At 37.5% G+C, this 16,805-nt stretch overlaps 1 protein-coding gene and 1 long non-coding RNA gene across 3 annotated transcripts in view; one reads left to right on the top strand and one right to left on the bottom strand.

Moving 5' to 3' along the window:
• LOC108294353 (alcohol dehydrogenase 1C-like) overlaps positions 1-6,200 on the bottom strand; it is a 61,625-nt gene extending 55,425 nt beyond the window's left edge. The window contains exons 1-3 of one of the 2 annotated variants that reach the window (XM_037734129.1): positions 6,085-6,199; positions 2,359-2,460; positions 1,620-1,758 (exon numbers count right to left, since the gene is read on the bottom strand). In XM_037734129.1, the coding sequence (XP_037590057.1) occupies positions 1,620-1,758; positions 2,359-2,460; positions 6,085-6,102 (259 nt within the window). In that variant the 5' untranslated portion in view covers positions 6,103-6,199. Of the gene's footprint in view, positions 1-1,619; positions 1,759-2,358; positions 2,461-6,084 lie in introns of both variants that reach the window. The other variant, XM_037734130.1, reaches the window with a different exon arrangement.
• Positions 3,442-15,670, top strand: LOC119469116. The gene is made up of 3 exons (XR_005197930.1): positions 3,442-3,558; positions 6,125-6,342; positions 15,283-15,670. It is a non-coding gene; the product is annotated as an uncharacterized LOC119469116 (long non-coding RNA).
• The last annotated feature ends 1,135 nt before the right edge of the window (positions 15,671-16,805 follow it).

The raw sequence follows: 16,805 nt of genomic DNA, 5'->3' as shown, positions 1-16,805 counted from the left end.
AAATAGGGGAGGGAGGGTGGGGGGTGGGAAGCTGGGGAGAGATAGCTGGGGGAGAAATGCCAGATGTAGGTGATGGGGAGGAAGGCAGCAAATCACACTGCCATGTGTGTTCCTATGCAACAATTTTGCATGTTCTTCACATGTACCCCAAAACCTAAAATGCAATAAAATAAATAAATGGGAAAAAAAAAAAAATTACTTCCACAGCATTGATAGTTAACCTTTATATAGTGTACCAGTTTCTCCTGGAGGCTTTACAAACATTTTATTTAATCCTTAACTATTTAAATCTTAAATATTCTTACTGTAAGTATAAATATAAATTTTAGTTGAAAGTAGAATATAATAGTCCTGCTAGATTTTGGTAAGACCTGTTTTTTGTTATAGTTTGATTTAGAATAAAAATGTGAAGTTTGAACTATTCTTTGCTTTTCAAAATGACTAGGCTTATCTTTATTATGAAATGAATGCTTTTAAAGTGATCTTAGTTCTTTTTTTGAAGAAAACTAACAAAAATGGGACAAAGAACAATTCCAGAAATTCCTCTAGAAATTTCAACCCTCCACAATAAGTTAGGCACTTTTTGGATAAGAACTGACTTTGAAATGTTTTTAGCTGATGATAATATGTGAATTATCTACTTTTCCTATTGTGGTGGAGGGAGCATGGGTGAAAACTAAGGGTGTCATTTTGTTATTAATTTATTTCTAACTAAAGAAGTTAGTAAGAGCTGAAACTCAAATTGGACGGTTCATTTTATTTTTCTGTTCACCATTCAAATTGGTAAAGTGGTAGGTCCAATCTACACCTAAAGCAAGTTTTTAGAATTAAACATAGTATTTATTTTAATTACCTATGCTACCTATTCCACAAGACCAAGAAAAATGGTTGGCCCATAACATTTTATAGGTAAAATTTATGTGAAACTGATGGTATGGAAATGTCCTACTTATTCTCTCTATATAATTAGTAATTCACAACCAGTCGCATTGAAGCATGACTGAAGGTAATAAGGCAGACATAGTTGATGGTGGATGGCTCCTGCTATGTTTCTTTCATTTCCTTTCACCTAGTCTGTTTCATTGAGTCCATGCTCTGGAAGAGACACTATGTCAGAAGAGGAAACTGGTGAAGGGGCTGCATAAGTCACCTAAGAAAAAGTCATGTTTATTCAGCCATAGCCATGTAGCCTCCATTTCATGAACTCAGCACAGAACAGTTTCTATACTTATGTCTTTTCCCTCCTCCCGTTTCTGGTTGTCTGGCCCTGACAGGAGACAGAGTTCAGCAACACTAACACGGAGGTTATTAGATTATGAACTCACACTGGTAGGCACCGTGTCTCTTTTGATCCTCACATATCGCCAGGCTCTAAACTGTTGCCTGGCAACTAGCAGATCCTCAGTACATAATTGTTGAAGGGTAGAATACACGCATGCCTGAATGCACACATGCCTGAGTCAGGCAGGCAGAGAGGGAAGGAGGAAGCCCCTGAAGTCCCAGCTGCCCTGTGACCTTGTGCAAGCCTTTTCATCTCTCATTGCCTCGGTTTCCTCACCCAGGCTGGGAAATCCTGGAATGGAGAACCAAGGCGTGTTCTCAGTGTGTGAGTCCTGTACCTGGTTTGACTGTAGTCACCTCTTCTCCAACACTCTCCACAATGCCGGCTGCCTCATGGCCTAAAATCGCAGGAAGTGGGGTCACCATGTTGCCACTAACCACGTGGTCATCTGAGCGACAGATTCCTACAGCCCCTATCTACAGAGTGAAGAGAAGATGTTGAGATTCAGGAAATATTATGAATCTCAGATGAATTTAAAAATCCCAATTTCCTGAAATTGTGCTTCCAAATTGTATTCAAGAATTTTGCTAATAATCCCTACTATTCCCAAATAGGAAAGATTCAGTTTATCCCCGAGGTTAACCAGGCTAAAACCCTCCTCTACCTTCCTTTCTTGAATTAAACAATTGAGAATGATCTGTGAAATAACTGATCCTGAAATTAAGTCTTAAGTAATATACAAGAATGCATACTTCATAAGAACAGAAGTAGAAATAGCAAATCAACACATAAAAAATCTACTGCCAATTGATTTTGAAGTCTTGATGTATATCTGTTCAAATATATTTTCTGTGCAAACACATAAATTCTTTTGTATTTTATTGGAATTATACTTTATGTACTCTTTGATCACTGTTTAAATATTCAATAATTTATATTTATACCTTTCCTTGACAACAAGTATATTCTATTTTCTGGATGATCACATAAAAAATGACTAAGATTTTTGGTTCTTTCCATTTTTAAATTTTTCTGAGATTTTTAGACTTAAATACAAATGGAAAAATGTATTTCACCTTAATACGAACTTCATGGGCCTTAGGAGGTGCCACCTCCACCTCCTCAATGGAAAAGGGTTTGTTTAACTCCCACAGCACAGCTGCTTTGCATTTGATTACCTAGAAAATCAAACAGAGAGATGGTACCAGTGTTTTCCCACTCTTGACATCAGAAATTGTGTCATTTCATCTTTGTACTTGCAGCATCTAGTCCTATGTCTGGTTCCTAACAAGTCCTTCATGGAAATGATCACCTCTGATTTATGAAGAGAATAAAAACATATTTTATAAAAACAATAATATAAGGAAAGATAAACAGAGTTAACTATAACAACACACTGAGGTAAAATGGAATATATTCATGAAGGCCATCCTCATGTTGTTGTTTTTTTCTCCCAAGGTGTTTAATCCTGACATTTCCTAATGCTGTGCTGAAAACGTTTCTTTACCCGCAACTATTGGCTGGTACATGAATTTCTAAGTCACTTTCATTTTGCTGACGGAGTCAGTGTGTGTTAATAAAATACACTGCTTTCTTGCTCAATTTTCTGCTTAGACCCAAAGGATCTGACTCTGTAAGATATATTTATCTTACTGCCTAGGATGATGTCTCTTTCGCTATTTGCCTATTCTCCTCTTTTACTTTTCTCTCTCCACCACTTCTATGTGTGACTTGTTCCAACACCCATTTGCAGCTTAGCTTTCAGAGCCTATTGTGTTATCGATTTGTGTGTAGAGACTCCTTCCAGCTTTGATTTGAGCCCAAAATTACAGAGGTTAGAGTTGGTGGTGGTGGTGTGTGTGTGTGTACAATCAGACCCATACATACATATTTCAAAATTGGAGACATTGTGTTTGAATTTCTAGCTAGCAGATCTTATCCATAGATGTTTTTAAAAATAAAAGTTGAACATATATTTCCAGTGCTTGTCAGTATACTGTAACATTTGTCTTCATGTGGTTAAGCCTGTACAATTCACAGAACTTTTTCTAGAGAAAATCAACAAAATTGCAATTATGATAAAAATTCAATTGAAATTTATTCTTCTGACAATTTATTTTCATTATTTATTTGTCAAATTATTCAACTTTGCAGGGTGTTGAACACGGTCAATGCCAAAATAAATATCATAATACTTGGAAGGAAGGTACTAATAGCAGGAAGTTTCTGATTATCAGGTGCCCATGATGTGATAGGCACACTGTGGCCTGTGCTGGGTGAGTGATATGCATTATGTTTATTTATAAAATTTATCTTTAATTTCAATAGTTTTTGAAATTAAACTATTTAATTTGACTGTAGTCAAATTAATTGACTGGTTACCTGGGTAGGTTCTTTAGTGGCAATTTCTGAGGTTTTGGTGAACCCTTCACTCAAGTAGTGTACACTGTACTCAGTATGCAGTCCTTTATCCCTCACCTCCGCCCTCAAACTTCCCCCTTGAGTTCCCAAAGTTTCAAGCCAGTGGATCTTAGCTTTCTGGTCTTCATAGGGGGTGGAACCTGCCAAGCCAGATCATTTGGCTGTCTGGCTTCAGCTCCCTTTTTCAGGGGAATGAGTGGTTTTCTCTCTCTGGTGTTCCAGGTGCCACTGGGTATGAGAAAAAACAAAAAACTGCTGTGGCTAAAATGACCACCCAGTTTTGTGCTGGAAACCCAGCGCACCGGCAGTGTAGGCACCTGAGAGGATCTCCTGGTATGCAGGTTGTGAAGACCATGGAAAAACACAAGGGGTGGGAGAACTCCCTCTCCTACCAAAGGGAAGCCATTAGGGACTTCTGCGCACTGGAGCTGTTCCTATTTGGCCATCTTGGTGGAAATTCCACAATATTCATTATTTTTAAACCTCTCAAAGATGCTACCAGGACAGTATTATTGAATTAATTGGCTTTATTTTACAGCTGAAATAGTTGAGGATCAGTTGATTCAGTGATAAATAATTTCTGAAGTATCAGTGATTAAATAATTTTTCTGCAATCTTTTCCAGAGAATAAAGATGAATCTAGCCTTATGTTTTTTCTACTCTGTGGCAATAAAACATTAGCAAAAAGTTAAATAGAAACAATAATAATTGTGGCTAATATTTATTGACTTGTTTCTATCTACCAGATACAATTTTAATTTCTTTATAGTATTAATTTATTGAATTGTCATAACACAACCACCTTATGAAATAGTGTTGTCAACATTCAGCATTTGAGGAAAATAAAATGCAGGACAGATAAACATAAATGAAATGCTGACAAAAGTCTAAGTTATTGATATTGTGCCCAGGAGGGGAGGATTAATTACCGATTTCATCAGTTATTATTTTTGTTAATATGATTGGTTTATACTTTTGTTCTAGGAACTCATTGTTTCTTTTGAGTTTGGTAAATTTAATTTTTTTCCTAATTATTTTCTATGTGGAATGTACATATTAATCAGTAATGAATGAAAGTAAAGTGAGGTGGAATAAGAACAGTAACAATGAGGCACTCATGTGATTTCTAACCAGGCTTATTAATATGAGCCTGTTTTCTCACAGAATGTACAGATAAGCCTCAGAACCTTTAAACTGAATTATCATAGTAATATATTTTACTGTGTGATATACTCCTAACACAAAAAAAGGTCTGGAAATAGTTGCACAGGCTTATGTGATTAAGCAATTAAAAAAATTAAAAATGTCAATTGATCATATTGTATGACAACATGCATATTTGTACACCTGTAAACACATCGAACAAGTAAGAAATTTATGGAAGGCAAAACCAAATATCTGTGTTCCTAATGCTAATTGTATTATTAATTTTCTGTAAAACCGTATTGACTTTCATATGGAGAAGACACTGTTCCATAAGATTACTGTGGAAATTGCCTAAATTTTGTCATACTGAACCTTTTTTTTTGGAGTCAGAGTCTCTCTCTGTCACCCCAGCTGGAGGGCAGTGGCGTGATCTCAGCTTGCTGCAACCTGTGCCTCCTGGGTTCAAGCGATTCTCTTGCCTCAGCCTCCTGAGTAGCTGGGATTACAGGGGCATACCACCATGCCCAGCTAATTTTTGTATTTTTAGTTGAGACAAGGTTTCACCATGTTGGTCAGGCTGGTTTCAAACTCCTGACCTCTCGATCCACCCACTTCGGCTCCCCAAAGTGCTGAGACTATAGGCCTAAGCCGCTGTGTCCGACCACTGAATCTTTTTAAATCACAGTTTGAATGTTGATGTTGTCTTGCTTAATCTTGATGATTCTAATGCTGTGAGACCAATAAGCAGTTTGTAAGGTATTTTCTGTTAAGGTTAAAAGGGTATTTCAATGTCTTCTAAATCAAATCCTCTCATAAAACTTTCATCAGACTTAACTTTCTTCTTTTCATGAAAAAATGAATAGAAATAATACATTTAAATGATGTTACTTAATATAAAGAAAGCTTCTTGATGAAAGACATTTCTAAATTTGGCTTTACAAATTAGTCATGATTAGCTCGGAATAAACAATCACTTTACTTTAAATGTACTTAATGTAGGAAATAAAGACTTAATAGATACAGATTCTATACATTCTATCTGAAGGTCTTTAAAGACAGCTTATTTCCACTGTAGTTTAGTATACATTACATATTGTAGCATATATTATGTATCATGTTTCAGTGTATCATTTCTAATTTAGATGTGAATTTTAAATTGTTCATCAAATACTGTATTTCTTTCTTTGTTCTATTGATGAGAATATATTTCCAACAGTAATGTATATGTTGCTTACTTTTCCTGCCGTGCTCATGTTGTTTCTGTCTTCTCTGCAGACCAGGAGATGGGTAAGTCCTTGCGGATTTCTTCCCTGCTTAAGTGCATAAAGCAGGTATATTGCACAGGTATTTATGTTTGCGTGAGTAATACCCAATTCCAATTTTACTTGTGATCAAGTTCTTTAAGCCACACCCATTAGATTGTTCTCAGACTGTCAAATCATAAAGAAAGGGCACTGAATCATCATTTAAAACATTGATCTTTCCAACATCAGGTAAGATTTTATTATCATTAGGTTAAATATTAAGTCGAAGTAATAAATTTTAATCACTTTATCTTTTCCCCACTTTATTCCTCATCTGTCGAATTTCTTGTTTCTCCTCTCTGATTCCAACAGGGGTCATTCAGGGTTCTGTTTTCCCTTTCTCTGCTCTAAGCTCTAGCTTTGAATGCAAATGGTGCAGTTAAGAAGAAGGAGGAGCAAAGGAGCAAGTTAAATAAAGATGACAGCAAGGAGCCAGAGGACTCAGTGTTTGATCCAGGACTCCCCTTCTCTTCACAGAGAATCAGAAATTCAATCACAGCAAAGGTGCTCACCATGCCAGGAATGTTTACTCCACCTAAAACCAATCATCAATGATTCATCCCCTCCCTGTGTCAGGCACTAAGCTGGGTCCAGTGGATGGCAGTGATGAATAAGGCATGACCTTTACCCAGCCATGGGCAGTATGGGCAGCAATGGCTTTTGGGACATAGCAGACCCTATTCTTTACTAGCTTTGTGTGCTGGCACTTATTATTTCACTGTTTTCTTTTCGGAGACAAAGTCTTGCACTGTCACGCATGCTGGAGTGCAGTGGTGCAATCTCGGCTCACTGCAACCTCCACCACCCAGGGTCAAGCGATTCTCCTGCCTCAGCCTCCTGAGTAGCAGAGATTACAGGCAAGCACCATGATGCCTGGCTAATTCTTTGTATTTTTAGTAGAGATCGGGTTTCACCATATGGGCCAGGCTGCTCTAAAAATCCTGACCTCAAGGGATCGCCTATCTTGGCCTCCCAAAGTGCTGGGATTACAGGCGTGAGCCACTGTGCCCACCCGTTTTTTTCCACTTAGTTTCTTTACTGTAAGATGAAAAGCAATAATAGCACCATTTTAAAGTACTGCTTAGTGAATATAGCACAATTTTAAAGGACTATTTAGTGAATATAGTATCATTTTAAAGGACTGTTTGGTGAAGAAAATGAAATAATCCGTGTAAAGCACTCATCATGGAGTTTAGACAGTAGGAACAGCCTCCTAAATGTTAGCTACAATTATGATTCATAAAAGGAAGCTCAAAGTCTACGGGGAAAAGACACATAGGGAGCCAAGTCTACATGTCAGCCTGGCTGGGAAATGCCCTATCACAGGGGTCAGTCAGTGCTTTGGGAGTAGAGACAGAGGTGCTATTTGGAATGAAGGACTTGGGGAGGCATGGTAGAGGGACAGGTGTTTGAGGTAGATTTTAAATAATTGTGAGAAATTCAGAAAAATCCTCACTGGATCATTTCTATTGCCCTTTGATCAATGTAACTAGTATATGCATGGCTTTCCAAGAATACGAGTTTGATTTTTCTTTTATCCACACTTGGAGGCATTGTACAGGCAGCTATTTAATCAGATGTAGTCTTTCAACATGAACAAGTCAACATAAAGGACATATTTCTCTGGAATTTCTAGGAAACTTTTCAGTAAGCTTTAATTGTGTAGGCACTGAGACTCACACCAAGACTGAGAAACATTCACTTAATAGAGAAGAAAGGGAGGTCCTATGATTTTAGTTGTGTCTGAAATGTATCAAGGTAAGAATATAGCCTCAGATCTGATGTTTGGCATTCAAGGCTTCATAATCTGGCTTTAACCTCATCCGCCTATTCCTCCCCATTCTCCAATACAAGGCCTATGTGTTTTAGACGCTTGTATCTCCATGGTCCCCCAAAGAAGAATGAATTCCTGACTCAAGCCCTTGCCCATCATGCTCTCTCTCTTCTTTTCTGCCCCTCTTGCCCATTCAAATCCTACCCAAACTTTGAGAACCAGGACAAGGTCACCCTGGTGGAGATATATTAACTCCATCTCACTGCTGTTCTTTGTGTCTCTGCATTCCTGTCAAGCTAGCATCCCTCCTGTGGTTTAGGGCCTATTCCCTTTTGTTGCCCTTTATATTTAGTGTAGAGATCAGTCTCACAAATTCTACAGGAAATTTCCAGTTAGGAATGTTCTTAAATTTCATTGATATCATCAACTGTACCTAGTTTAATATATACAGTAGATGTTTAATGAATGATTGTTGAATTCTTGCGCACATTTATGTTAAACAGACACTGTTCTATGAGAGTCTCATAATCCAGGAGATCCGGTGTCTCCTATTTAAGGGTTTACAGATTAGCAGTGGGATTGGCCATGGTCAGGTAGACAAGACAGAGAGCCTTCCTGTGAAGCAGGAAGTGGTCAGTGTCAGGGAAGACTTTGACATGGAATTCAAAAGAGGAAGACCCTACGCTATCTTTTCATTACGGATTCTCTGCTCTTAACTCAATGTCTGGCACAGAATGAGTGCTCAGATACTTGTTGATTAAATTTAAGGAATGGTTTCTACTTTGAGAATGAGGAAGTCTTGAAAGAAAGATATTTTATTAAGATTTATCAAGAAAAATAGGTCATCAGGAGGCAAAATGGAGGAAGAAGGCAGGACTAACTTGCACCTGCCACTTGGAGGAACAGAGCAGCTTGTGGAGATCCACATCATGAACATTTGCTCCAACGACTCCCACAGGAGGATACCAGGAAAGCAGAGAGAATCCTCAGATACTTTGAAGGAGATGGATTGCTGCTGCAGGGGATAGCAGAGGAACTGCAAGTCAGCTTGCTTTCTCAGTTGGGAGGCTAGTAGCCTGGGACGGTCTCTCGGCTCTGCTCATTGGTTGCCTGGAAATAAACTCATTGCTGTTGGGGGTTCACGGTGGCAGTGAGACTGGCCCTTTAAACTGTGGGCTGCATGGGAGTTGTGCCTGCCAGCTTTCCCCTACTCCCCTGGTGACCTGTGTGACACAGCAGAGGCAGCCATAATTCCCCTGGGACCATAACTCCATTGGCCTGGAAACCACACCCCTATCCCTCAAAGAAGCTGCAGCAAGCCCTGACCAGGGATAGTCTAAGCTCAGACATGCCTAACCCTGCCCCTAGCTGGTGGTCTTTTTCTACCCACGGTGGTAACTGAAGCTAAAGTAAATAATCTCTTGGGAGCACTATGGTCCTGCCCACCACCTGGTCCTCCCATACTACCATAGCTGATGTGCTTCTGAAAGCTCCACTTCCTGGCTGGAGGCCAACCAACACAAAACCAGCACACTTAACACAAATGCACCCAAGGACCCTCACAGAATCCACTTCATTCTCCTGTTACTTCCACTGGAGCAGGTGCTGGTATCCATGGCTAAGAGACCTGAAGATGGATCACATCACAGGACTCTTTGAATACACTCCCTAGTACAAGCCCAGAGCCAGGTAGCTCCACTGGGTGGCTAGATCCAGAAGAGAAAAAGCAATTACTACAGTTCAGCCTTCAGGAAGCCCCATCCCTTGGGAAAAGGATACAGCACCACATCAAGGGAAACTCCCATGGGACAAAAGACTGAACAGCAGCCCATGAGTCCTAGACCTTCCCTCTGATGTAATTTACCTAAATGAGAAGAAACCAGAAAAACAATTCTGGTAATATGACAAAACAAGATTCTTCAACACCCCCAAAAGATCCCACTAGATCACCAGCCATGGATCCAAATCAAGATGAAATCTATGGATTGACATTAAAAGAAATCAGAAGGTTGACTATCAAAGCAATTAAGGAGGCACCAGAGAAGGTGAAGTCTAACTTATAGTAATAAAAAAAATACAGGATATGAATGGGAAAATATGCATTGAAATAGATAGCGTAAATGAAAAACAATCAAAACTTCTGGAAATGAAGGACACACTTAGAGAATTGCAAAATGCACTGGAAAGTCCCAGCAATAGACTCAAAAAAGTAGAAAAAAACCTTTCAGAACCAAAACCAAGGCTTTTAAATTAACTCAATTCAACAAGGACAAAGAAAATAGAATTAAAACAAAAGGAAAAAGCCTGGAAAAAGTTTGTGATTATGTTAAGTGACTAAATCTTAGAATAGTTGAATTCTTGGGGAAGAAGAGAAATCTAAACGTTGCAAAACATATTTGAGGAAATAAACAAGGAAGACTTCCCTGGTCTTGCTAGAGATCTAGACATCCAAATTTAAGATGATCAAAGAACATCAGAGAAATTCATCACAAAAAGATCACCACGTAGGCATATAGTGATCAGGTTATCTAAAGTCAAGACAAAGGGAAGAATCTTAAGAATTGTGAGGCAAAAGCAACAGGCAACCTATAAAGGAATACCTGTCAGATTCACAGCAGATTTCTCAGCAGAAACCCTACAAGGTAAAAGGGATTGGGCTCCTATCTTTAATCTCCTTAAACTTAACAATTACCAGCCAAGAATTTTGTACTGAGCAAAACCAAGCTTCATAAATGAAGGAACGATACAGTCTTTTTCAGAAAAACAAATGCTGAGGGAACTCATCATTTCTAAGCCAGCACTATAAGAACTGCTAAAAGGAACTCTAAATCTTCAAACAAATCCTGGAAACACATCACAACAGAACCTATTTAAAGCATAAATCTCACAAGATCTATAAAACAACAACACAATAATAATAATAAAAAAAAAAGCAAGAAAGTATACAGGCAACAAATGGCACAATGAATAGAAGAGCACCTCACATCTCAATACTAATGTTGAATGTAAATGGCCTAGATGCTCCACCGAAAATATGTAGAATGGCAGAATGGATAAGAATTAATCAACCAAGTATCTGCTGTCTTCAAGAGACTCACCTGACACAAAAGAACTCACATAAACTTAAGGTAAAGGGATAGCAAAAGAGTTTTCTTGCAAATGGAAATCAAAAGCAAGCAAGAGTAGCTATTCCTATATTAGACAAACAAATTCTAAAGCAACAAAATTTAAAAAAGCAAAGAGAAATATTATACAATGATAAAAGGACTAGTGCAAGAGGAAAATATCAAATACTAAGTATATAAGCACCTAACACTTGAGGTCCCAAATTTACAAAGCAATTACCTACTAGTTCTAAGAAATGAGATAGACAGCAACACAATAATAGTAAGAGACTTCAGTACTCCACTGACAGCACTAGATAGGTCATCAAGGCAGAAAGCCAAGAAAGAAACAATGGACTTAAACTATAGCCTACAACAAATTGACTTAACAGATATTTATAGAACATTCTACCCAACAACTGCATAATATAAATTCTATTCATCAGCACATGCAGTCTTCTCCAAGGTAGACGATTTGATAGATGACAAAACAAGTCTCAATAAATTTAAGGAAATTGAAATTTTAGCAATTACTTTCTCAGACTACAGTGGAATAAAATTTGAAATAAACTCCAAAAGGAACCCACAAAACCATGCAAATACATGAAAATTAAATTACCTTCTCCTGAATGAGAATTTGGTCAACAGTGAAATGAAGATGGATATCAAAAATTCTTTGACTGAATGATAATCAAAACCTCTGGGACACAGCAAGGTGATACAAGGAAGAAAGTTTATAGCATTCATTAAATGTCCACATCAAAAAGTTTAAAAGAGCACAAATAGACAATCTCAAGTCCACACCTCAAGGAACTAGAGAAACATGAACAAACCAAACCCAAATCCAGCAGAAAAGAAATAAACGAGATCAGAGCAGAACTAAGTAAAGTTGAAACAACAATGACAACAACAAAAAGACAAAAGATAAAAAATCTCGTTCTTTGAAAAGATCAATGAAAGTGATAGACCATTGGCAAGATTCACCATGAAAAGAAGAGGAGGGATCCAAATATGCTCAATTAGAAATAAAATGGGAAAAATTATAACTGATACCATGGAAATACGAAAGATAGTTCAAGGCTACTATAAACACCTCTTTGTGCATAAACTAGCAAAACTAGAGGAGACAGATAAATTTCTGGAAAGATATGCCTGGAAGATTAAACCAGGAAATAATGGAAACTCTGAACTGACCAATAACAGCCCCAGACTAGAGAGACTCATAGCTGAATTCTATCAAACATTCAAAGAAGAATTGGTACCAATCCTATTGATACTATTCCAAATGACAGAGAGAAAGAGGGATCTTCCTTAAGTCATTCTATGAAGCCAGTGTCACTCTAATACCAGAACCAGGAAAGAACATAACAAAACAAACAAAACAGAACTATAGACCAATATCTCTGATGAACGTAAATATAAAAGTTCTCAGCAAAATACTAGTGACCCGAATCTAACAGTATATCAAAAAGATAATCCACCATGAAAAGTGAGTTTCATACCAGGAATGTAGGGAAGGTTTCACATATGCAAGTCAATAAATGTGATACATCACATAAAGAAAATTAAAAACAAAAATCACATGATCATATTAATAGATGCAGAAAAAGCATTTGACAAAATCCAGCATCCTTTATGGTTAAATCCTTAGCAAAATTGGCATAAAAGGGACATTGAAGGTAACAAAAGCCATCTATGACAAATTCATGGCCAACATAATACTGAATGGGGAAAAGCTGAAAGCATTCCCTTGAGAACTGGAAGAAGATATGGCTGCTGACTTTCACCACTTCTATTAAACACAGTACTGGAAGTTCTAGACAGGGCAAGCGGATAACAGAAAGAAACAAAGGGCATCCAAAGAGATAAAGAGGAAGTCAAACTGTTGCTGTTTGCTGATGATATGATTGTATACTTACAACACTTTAAATACCACTCATTCATCCAAAAAGCTCCTAGAACTGGTAAATGAATTCATCCAAGTTTCGGGATACAAAAGTAGTGTACACAAATCAGTAGCCCTGCTATATACCAACAGTGACCAAGCTGAGAATCAAATCAAGAACCCAACCCGTTTTACAATAGCTGCAAAAACAAAAATTAAATACTTTGGAATATACCTAACAAGGGAGGTAAAATACCTCTGCAAGGAAAACTACAAAACATTGCTGAAAAAAATCATAGATGACACAAACAATTGGAAACACATCCCATGCTCACGAATGGGTAGAATCAATATTGTGCAAATGACAATGTTGTCAAAAGCAATGTACAAATTCAATGCAATTCCCATCAAAATGCTGCCATCATTCTTCACAGAACTAGAAAAAAAAACTCTAAAATTCATATGGAACCAAAAAATACCCTGCATAGTCAAAGCAAGACTAAGCAAAGAAAACAAACCTGGAAGCATTACATTACCCAACTTCAAACCATAGTGTAAAGCTATATTCACCAAAACAGCATGGTACTGGTATAAAAACAGGCCTGTAGATCAATGGAACAAGGTAGAGAACCCAGAAACAAACCCAGATATATACAGCCAACTGATGTTTGACAAAGCAAACAAAAGCATAAAGTGGGGAAAGGACACTCTATTCAACAAATAGTGCTGGGATAGTTGGCAAGTCACAGGTAGAAGAATGAAACTGGATCCTCATCTCTCACCTTATACATAAACTCAAGATGGATCAAAGACTTACATCAAATAAGTGAAACTGTAAAAATTGTAGAAGGTAACATTGGAAAAACCCTTCTAGACATTGGCTTAGGCAGAGACTTCATGACCAAAAACCCAAAAGCAAATGCAACAAAAACAACAATAAATAGATGAGACTTAATTAAACTAAAAAGCTTCTGCACAACAAAAGAAATAATTAGCAGATTAAACAGACAACCCAGAGAGTGGGAGAAAATCTTGGCAATCTATACATCTGAAAAAGGACTAATATCCAAATATACAAAGAACTCAAACAAATTAGCAAGAAAAAAACAAGGAATCCCATTGAAAAGTGAACACATGGCTCCATGAAATACCAAAAGCACTTTGGCATAAACTCCATAGAATCAGGAGATCTTTCAGTAATAGCATCTGGTAACTATTCTGTGCATATGCTTTGCCCTACCTTCTAAAAGTTTAGATGGGCAGGTGGAAAGACCAGTTGTCACATTATTGAGAGTCAGTGTTCTAGTATCAGAGGACTATGGTAGGCCTGGAGCAACATCTGCAATGTACAAAGGTAACCTTATCTCTCTAGGGGTCACAGGGTATCACTCTCCTCTGCTTCTCTCTCTCTTCGTGTCTCTGTACACCAGCCCAATTCTATATTACATTACCAGCAAGTACCATATTCTAAATTCAGCTTATCCAGAGAGATGATGTGCTTGATTCAGTTTGGGTCAGTGATACCGTGTGGTAGGCAGAATAATGACCCTCAAAGATGTCCACTCCTAATTCCAGGAATTTAGGAATATGTTGCTTTACATGGCAAAAAACAGATTTTGTATATGTGATTTAGTTAAAGGTCTTGAGATGGGACGATCAGCTTTGATTAACGAGGTGGATCTAATCTAATCTGACGGCTTCTTAAAAGTGATGAGTTTTTCCTGGCTGAGATCAAAGAGGGAGACATGTCTATCCGCACACCTTAGATGGCCATGTTTGCAACAGGGGTGTGTTAATTTTCTATTGCCGATGTAACACACACCACAAGCTCTCTTGGAAGCTTAGTGGAAGGTAAGGATTTGTATCTCTAATATAATTATACAGGTAATGATGAGTAGTGCGGAGATGTGACTCCAAAGCCTCAAGAAGGACAGACCAGCATTCGTGCAAGAGATCCAGCTGTCTTCTTTTCCCCAGGAGCCCATAATTTACATGAACCTGAGAAAGAATATTGTAACTGGCAGAAATTATCTTCAGTTTAAATCCCTTATTTTAGGGGTTAAATAACTTGGTAAAATAATGAGATTAATATTATTTTAAAGGTTGCTAGAAAAAATTGTAACATTTCATGTAGATGCGTAAATAACAAACTTAAAGCTTGTTTCAGGATGAGGTGCAAAATGAATAGCAGGAGAAGGACTTTAGTAGCAGTAAATAGAACTTGAGAATGGAATAGGTAAATAAATACTCTATAGAATATTACAATAAATAGAATAAATTTTAAGTTCATAGAGCAATATTTGAAAATCCCACATTCAAAGCCATCAATTTCTACACAGCGTTTCATTTTGATTTTGGAACTGAAGCCAAAGATGTCCAGGGAGCTGAAATGCTAGCTGGTCTTGCTGTGGCCGTGGAGGTTGGAATTCTGCCAAGAAGAGCATCTGTGAGAGAGCAAAATGGCTGTTTACATTCCTCCTGTGAAGGGAGTTGGGAAATAATCTAAGAAGCCTAATCCAAAAGCAAAGATGTTCCATCCAGTCTTCTCTGTGAGAGTCAAAGGACAAACCATCTGAATGTTCCAAAAGTGTTTATATTAATGTATTTTAAATTATTCTGATAATGTACTTGGCAGAGGCTTAAAGGTGTAATTACTGAGACGACGTAGAAATACCAAGTATTTATTCAAACAATATGCAATAATACAAATGGTATGGTTGTCACAATACAAAAATATCTATAAAGTAAAGAGTTCTTTAATGGTGGAACTTTTTTTTACTTTTTGAAGTTAAAATATAAATTTTTGTAAAAAATACAAATGATTACTATCTGTAACATTTATGGAGTGCTGACTTTACTCACTTTTGTGACTACATACATTGCCTCATTTAGTGCAACATTTAGCATTAACTTGTGAGGTAAGTACCATTGCCATGCACATTTTACAGATGAAGACATTGAGGTTTAGAGAGATTGCATAAAAATGTCCCAATGGAACACAGCTAGTGGTGGAGCCAGGATTCCAGGAAGCCTAACTTTAGAGCTTAATAATCTAAAGAATAATAATAGCTAATATCCCAGTCACTCTCAGCACGTGCCAGTTGTTGTTCCAAATGCTTCGCATTTATCTATTGACATAAACCTCAGAATAACTCTATGAGGTAGGTTCTATTATTTTCACTTTATAGACACTTATTTTGTAAGTCGATGTCAGCCTGAAAGCCACTTTTGAGTTTTCTAGCCTATTTTCCCAGAACATGTCAACTTTATTTTCATTTAAATTGCTTTAGAAACAGCATGATTGTTCATATAGTCACTGGAAATGTTATTCCCAGCTGCGTATCTCTCTGAAGTGTTTGACTTACTTCCAAGTGTGGAGGAGGTGCTTTGCGTGGCCACACCTGCCATCCTGGAGCCTCCCCATCCTTGTCATGGGGAATCCCTTCTCTCTCTCCAGGGAGAGAGCAACAGCTTCTCAGATATCACATCTTTCTTTGAATTAATTATCAGTTTGGGGAAACTTCATTAGTTATCTTCTGGAGAAAAGGTACATGAAGGGGTAAATTTATTTAGATATTTTATGTTTCTATTGGATTTCTACTCTGTTGTGATGATTTTTGATTCTCAAGACATTTTTTTATGGCATGATATTCTTCTTTCATGCATATAATATCTTTTCTCTTTGCAAATATTAATAACAGCTTTTAAAAAGATTTTGTATTTTTTCCTTCATGGATTATTTCTTCCAGCTTTTTATCTTGTTTTGTTTCTATCTTTCCTATTACAAAGCTAGAATCACCCCACACATCTGATGATCTTGGTTGTCTTCTGTTGCAGGATGGGGACTAACAAGCTATTGGGAAGCTCTGAATACATGGGCGGCATCTGT

Source organism: Cebus imitator, unplaced genomic scaffold (genome assembly GCF_001604975.1).
Source record: "Cebus imitator isolate Cc_AM_T3 unplaced genomic scaffold, Cebus_imitator-1.0 Scaffold575, whole genome shotgun sequence".
Taxonomy (NCBI): Eukaryota; Metazoa; Chordata; class Mammalia; order Primates; family Cebidae; genus Cebus; species Cebus imitator.
This window is presented reverse-complemented; position numbering and strand designations above follow the sequence as displayed.